Consider the following 6422-nt stretch of genomic DNA (forward strand, 5'->3'; position numbering starts at 1 on the left):
CCTTGCAGATTGGTCGGCTGTGCCCCTCAGGTCCCACCCGGGTCCTTGCTGGCAAGCTCCCAACTCCAGGGTGATGATGACTCAGGTGATCCCCACCTGGGCCGACGCTGGGAAGGGAAGAAAGCTGGCAGAGTCCTGAGTGTGCGAGGTGGCAGGTGGCTCGGTGATGGGGACCGTGAGAGGACACAGGGAGGGGGAGGGGGAGGTGGGAGGCGGGAGGTGGATGTCTTGGGGAGAGGGCGCGGAGGGAGCGTGCCAGGGAAGGCGGGACGGAGGCCAGGGCCCTCTGGAGAAAGCAGAGGGCGGGGAACGTGGGGCAGAGAGAGGAAATGAAAAAGCCAGGGTGAGCAGGCAAGATGAGTAGCAAGGGAGGGAGGAGGGAGGGAAGTAGGGAGAAGCTGACACTCGGAGAGGGACCCAGCGAGCACGACCCCGAGAAGGAGCGGGGGGACAGAGGAGGAGCTGAGAGAGACCGCAGAGGTGCAGTGAGGTGGGGCTGGGAAAGCAGAAACGCAGAGCAGGGAATAGACGGCTGTCGGGAGAGAGGGAGGGAGGGAGGGAGGCAGAGGGGGTGGACCAGGGAGGGGACAGAGACACAGCAAGAGACAGAGACAGAGAAGGAAAGAACCAGGGGCTTGAAGAGGAAAAGACTAGATGGAGAGACAGATGTAGGGAAGGAGAGAAATAGGGGAAAGAGAGAGAGAGAGTCCGGGAGTCTGGGGAAGACAGAGGGGAGAGAAATAGAAATAGACAGCCAGTCGCACAACAAGAATTGCGGTGGGTTGACTGGGACCCTCCCTCCCCCCGACCTCCAACTTCAGCGAGGACCCAGGGGAGGGGAGCGCGGTGGTGGGCGTCGCAGGGCCGGATCCGGCTCCCCTCCGTCGCCACCTCCCACCCCGGGGACCCCTCCGGCCCGGGCGGCCGCCGGAGGCTGGGGATGGCGGATTCGTGCCGGAACCTCACGTACGTGCGGGACTCGGTGGGCCCGGCCACCAGCGCCCTGATGTTCGTGGCGGGCGTGGTGGGCAACGGGCTGGCGCTGGGCATCTTGGGGGCGCGGCGACGGTCACGCCCCTCGGCCTTCGCGGTGCTGGTCACCGGGCTGGCGGTCACCGACCTGCTGGGCACGTGCTTCCTGAGTCCAGCGGTGTTCGCGGCCTACGCCCGCAACAGCTCGCTGCTGGGCCTGGCTCGGGGCCGCCCGGCGCTGTGCGATGCCTTCGCCTTCGCCATGACCTTCTTCGGCCTGGCCTCCACGCTCATCCTCTTCGCCATGGCCGTGGAGCGCTGCCTGGCGCTCAGCCACCCCTACCGCTACGCCCAGCTGGACGGGCCGCGCCGCGCCCGCCTGGCGCTGCCCGCCATCTACGCCTTCTGCACCGTCTTCTGCTCGCTGCCCCTGCTGGGCCTGGGCCAACACCAGCAGTACTGCCCGGGCAGCTGGTGCTTCATCCGTATGCGCTCGGCCGAGCCGGGCGGCTGCGCATTCTCGCTGGCCTACGCCAGCCTCGTGGCCCTGCTGGTGGCCGCCATCATCCTCTGCAACGGCTCGGTCACCCTCAGCCTCTGCCGCATGTACCGCCAGCAGAGGCGCCACCATGGCTCGCTGGTCCCCAGCCCCCGGGCGGGCGAAGACGAGGTTGACCACCTGATTCTGCTGGCCCTCATGACGGGCATCATGGCCGTGTGCTCCCTGCCTCTCACGGTGAGTCCCCTCGGCAGATCGGGGTGGGCGGTGGGGAGGAAGGCAGAGCCCAGCGCCATCCTCCATCGTTTGTACCCATTTCACAGATGGGGAAACTGAGACCCGAAGAGATGAGAGGCTTTGTCCAGGGTCAAACAACTCCCAACTTGCTGGAGAAGTCTCCCCATTTGCTTCTGTCCCATTTGACCCCTTCTGACCCTTGTCTCCCGCTTCCACATCTCTAGCCCCCCAACCCTACCAATTCCACCCCCCACCAACCTTCTCCTACCCCTACAATGATAATAAGATCCGCCGTTCATTGCTCTCTGTCCACCCTGTGCTCAGTGGTTTAGAAATCCTTTCTCCGATAATCTCCAAAATGATCTTATGCATCTATTCCACAAGCATTTAGCAAGAAATGTGACGAAGTCTCTGCCCTGTCGCCATTTTTACAGAGGAGGGGTGATGATGTCTTTTGCCCATGATCACACAGAGGCAGGTCTGCACCCTGGGCTCCTCTGATGCCGGAGTCTGATCTCCCCGCCACCATGCTCCCCACTTCCCCAGCCCCACCCATGGGTCTGCCCTTGGCATCTCCTGGCCTGGCCCCTTTCCTGCAGGAACTCCTGCCCTGCCCCTCCCAAATTGCAGCAGGGCCAACCCTGGTCCTGTGGCACCCAGTCATCCTGTCTATATTCTGGGCCTCGGTTTCTCTTTCTGTAAAACGCAAGAGCTGGGCTAGATCTGAGGCTCGTCAAACCTTTGGGGGGTTACAGAGGACTGAGAAGCTGGACACCCACAGACACAGCCCTGGGACCCAGCCCTACCGCCCCATCTCTCTCCCTCTAGGGCTTTGCTGGCTGTCTCCTGGGGCTTTCTCTCCCTCTGCTCCCCGGATGCACTTGTTTGTTAGTTTTCATCTTATCTTATTTCCTTTCCCTTCCAACAGGCCACCCCTCCCTCATTTCTGCCAGTGAGCAAGTGGGGGGAGGGGACCGAGGGTGGGGTGGGGGTGGGGGCAGAGAACTCGTGGGTGCTGCTTGACACCCTCACTCTGCCCTCAGATCCACGGCTTCACCCAGGCCATCGCCCCGGACAGCAGTGAGATGGGGGACCTCCTCGCTTTCCGTTTCAATGCCTTCAACCCCATCCTGGATCCCTGGGTCTTCATCCTTTTCCGCAAGGCTGTCTTCCAGCGGCTCAAGCTCTGGTTCTGTTGCTTGTGCCCGAGACCTGGCCAGGACGACTTGCAGACGTCCCTCTCCCAGCCGGCCTCGGGGAGGAAGGGCTCAAGGGCCCCCACTGCTCTCGGGGGGAAGGGTGGGAGCTGGGTGCATATGTCAGCCTTGGGCGAGGGGCAGGGAGCACCCTTGCCTGTCCTACAGCCATCCAGCAGCACCGTGGGAACACCGTCCAAAGTGGGGTCCGAGACAGCCTGCTCCCTCTGCTGATATCTGCCCCGTGATCTCCTGCCCTGTCTTCCGGGAGCAGCAGCCAGAAATTCAGGGACATGACCAGTGGCTGCGGATGGACAAGCCCAGAGATGGATCCTGGAGCCCAGCCGGCCAGAATGTTGACCCCCTGGATTCAGGGGGTGATCAACTGCTATTTCTCCTCCTTCAGGGTGGCCACGATGGGCTGTGGGAGGAGGGAGAGAGGGAGAGGAAACAATTATCCTGGAGCATAAAAAGAACAGTTCACTCAAAATATCCGGTGGCCTGGGTGGCCTGGTCTGGCCCTTGCTTTGGCCCTCACTTTGCCCATCCATCTCACTGTCTAAATATTTAGAAGGCAGAAAAGTTCCCAGCAGCTTCTGTGCACTCAGGTCTGCTCTGGTTAGGGTTCTGGCTCTGATCCTCATTCATTCAGGGTGCCCTGGATGCCCACCCCAAACCCCCAGCGGACAGCCCTGCCCTCTCCCAGTCCACTCCAAGAGCCACCCTCTGTTTGCCTCATGGGAGCCCAGGATTCTCCGACAAGCTCCCTGCTTCCCTTTACTTCTGATTCCCCATCAGACTTGGGAGGCCAGGTCCCCGCAGGGGAGGTGAAGAAGGGGAGACTGTTGCATTGTGGGCGACATCACTGGACAGGTGCCTGGAAACTGCATGGCTTGGTGAGTTGCAAGATGTGGATGGTGGGGCCCTGGGCTGGGGGAGAAGCTAGAGAATAAAGCGGTGGGAGGTACAGAACCCAGGGACGGCCCAAGAACTCAGACCTAAGTCCTGTGCCTGTCCCTATGCCCCCTCGCAGAGCCTCACTTCACCGCCTGTGTCCTGGGAACTGCCACCAAAATGTCATTCATTCATTCATTCATTCATTCAACAAATAGTGGGCGCTGACTCTATCAGGTGCTGGGGACACAGAGCAGTCTCGGCCCCACCCTGGACTCCTCTGGGGTGATTTCCAGCCTTCAATTCCCCTTCTGATTGCTGGGGGGATGTCCAGCCATCCACCCCTCCCCCCTTCTCGTTGCCATCCCTTGCCCTCAGGTACAGAATTCAAGGGTTTTCCAGGAGTGAACATGAAAGGAAGTGGTGCTTCTGCTGGTGGGAGGAGGTGAATGGGAAAGCCCCCAGACTCACCCCCAGCCCTGGGTTCCCCTTTCTCACTTGGCTTCAGGGTTAAAACAATACATCTGCCCCTGGGGAGGGCTGGAGGAGTAGAGAAGGCATGAGCTTCCTATAAAGACAACAGCGGCAGCTCAAGTGATTCCTCCTCCTCGTGAATTGCACCCTCCCGCTCCAGGCTGCTATTATTAGAGCCCTTCTACACAGGCTGGAATCAAGGTCCGGAGAGGGCCATCACCAGCCCCAGGAGAAAGCTCAGCCTGCAGGTGGAGCTGGGTTTGTGAGGGTTCCGAGGTGTTTTTTTTTTTGGCTATGCCTCGCTGCTTGCGGGATCTTAGTTCCCTGACCAGCCATGGAGCCCGTGCCCCCTGCAGTGGAAGCCCAGAGTCCTAACCACTGGACCACCAGGGAAGTCCCTGGTCTATCTTTTTATCTTCTTAGCTCAGATCACTGTTGGGCTGATGAGTTTGCTTTGGTTTCCTTTTGTGTAGAATGGTGATCATAATCTAATACTTAGCTTACAAGGCTGTGCTGAGGATTAAATGATTTCCCCGAAAAGCAATTTAGCACAGGGCCTGGAGTAAAGCCCACAATACGTGTTACTGTTACTGCCGTTGTTATTGTAGCTATTGTAGTGGTCTTTGGCATCTGGGCAAATGCGGTTTGAAAACAACACCTTTCTCCATTGTTTTGACTACTTCCCACCAGACATTATGTTTCATTTGAAGGGGTGTCTGTGAGAGTTAAAAATAGGTCAAACAACTGCTTAATGGGTATGGGGTTTCCTTTTGGGGTGATGAAAACGTCCTGGAACTAGATAGCGGCGGTGGTTGTACAACATCGTGAATGTACTAAATGTCACTGAATTGTACTTTTTAAGATGGTTAAAATGGTACATTTTGTGTTATGGGTACTTTACCACAATAAAAAAAAACGTAATACTGAAAAAAAATTGAGGAAGTTTAGAAACTTTTATAGCAGTCTTGCCAGAGAAATATTGTATCGCTTGAATTTATTTTTCATTTATTTTTAGAATATTTTATTTTATTTTATTTTATTTATTTTTGGCTGCGTTGGGTCTTCGTTGCTGCACTTGGGCTTTCTCTAGTTGTGGCGAGCGGGGGCTATTCTCCGTTGCAGTGTGCGGGCTTCTCATTGCGGTGGCTTCTCTTGTTGCGGAGCACAGGCTCTAGGCACGCGGGCTTCAGTAGTTGTGGCTCACGGGTTTAGTTGCTCTGCAGCATGTGGGATCTTCCCAGACTAGGGATTGAACCAGTGTCCCCCACATTGGCAGGCAGATTCTTAACCACTGCGCTACCAGGGAAGTCCTATTGCTTGAATTTAATAGTAAAAATTTGACTTGTACCAAAACAAACCAAAAAACAGTTCAAGAAACATCAGGTGGGGTCTGGCCTTTGTTACCGATCCTGGCCCGGCCTCAGTGGGAAGCAGCCCAAAGGTGCCCCTGGAGGACCGTGCAGAAGGGATGGGATGGAGGGGCTGTGTTTCAGGCAGGAGTCGAGGTGGGGCAAGGCTGCCTGTCCAGGCAAGACCCCGGGGGTGGGGGGCACGCTTCCCTCCTCTCTCTGTGCCGACCCTGGAAGGTGGGTCAGTTCTGGCCTCAGCATTCGCTGAATGGCAGCGCAGGGCTGGGCTTTAGAACCCACAGCGTCCTCACCCAAGGTGGGTGCCATTATCAGTCCTATTTTTCGGATGTGGATTAAGGGGAGGAGAGGATTAAGTGTAGAAGCTGGTTTTCTGCTGGCTTTTACCCACCAGGCCTAACATCGCAGGAATCTACCCCCTCCTCTGCATCCCACTGTTTATCTGAGACCCCCACTGGCTCTGGCCTGGAGGTCTACACTGTCTGCCAGGGCGTGGGTTTTCAAACAGCTCCCTCGGCCCCTCCAGGATGATTTGGAAGCTCCTCTCTTGCCTGGTTCCTGACCCCTGACTGCCCGGGGAGCCTCTCCGCTGGCTGCCATGGTCCTGTCTGGAGGTCCTGTCTGAATGGTTCCTCCTCTGCCTGCAGAGCTCCAAGGACTCCCACTGCCCAGAGGCCAATTCCCACATTCTCTGCTTGGCCACAGCAGACAACCGAGGTTTCCCCAAAGAGCCCATGACCTTTGGGGCCTCCACCTCTTAGCTCACTGAGCTCACCCTTCCCA

The 6422-nt window shown here is 57.8% G+C and overlaps 1 protein-coding gene across 1 annotated transcript; it reads left to right on the plus strand.

Annotated features, from left to right (window-relative positions):
* Positions 1–575: 575 nt before the first annotated feature.
* On the plus strand, positions 576–5218 carry PTGIR (prostaglandin I2 receptor). Its single transcript, XM_060084727.1, has 2 exons — positions 576–1708; positions 2752–5218. Exons 1-2 carry the CDS (start codon positions 941–943, stop codon positions 3136–3138), a joined length of 1155 nt encoding a protein of 384 aa, XP_059940710.1. The 5' UTR covers positions 576–940; the 3' UTR covers positions 3139–5218.
* The last annotated feature ends 1204 nt before the right edge of the window (positions 5219–6422 follow it).

The sequence above is a fragment of the Mesoplodon densirostris genome, chromosome 19 (genome assembly GCF_025265405.1).
Source record: "Mesoplodon densirostris isolate mMesDen1 chromosome 19, mMesDen1 primary haplotype, whole genome shotgun sequence".
Classification (NCBI taxonomy): domain Eukaryota; kingdom Metazoa; phylum Chordata; class Mammalia; order Artiodactyla; family Ziphiidae; genus Mesoplodon; species Mesoplodon densirostris.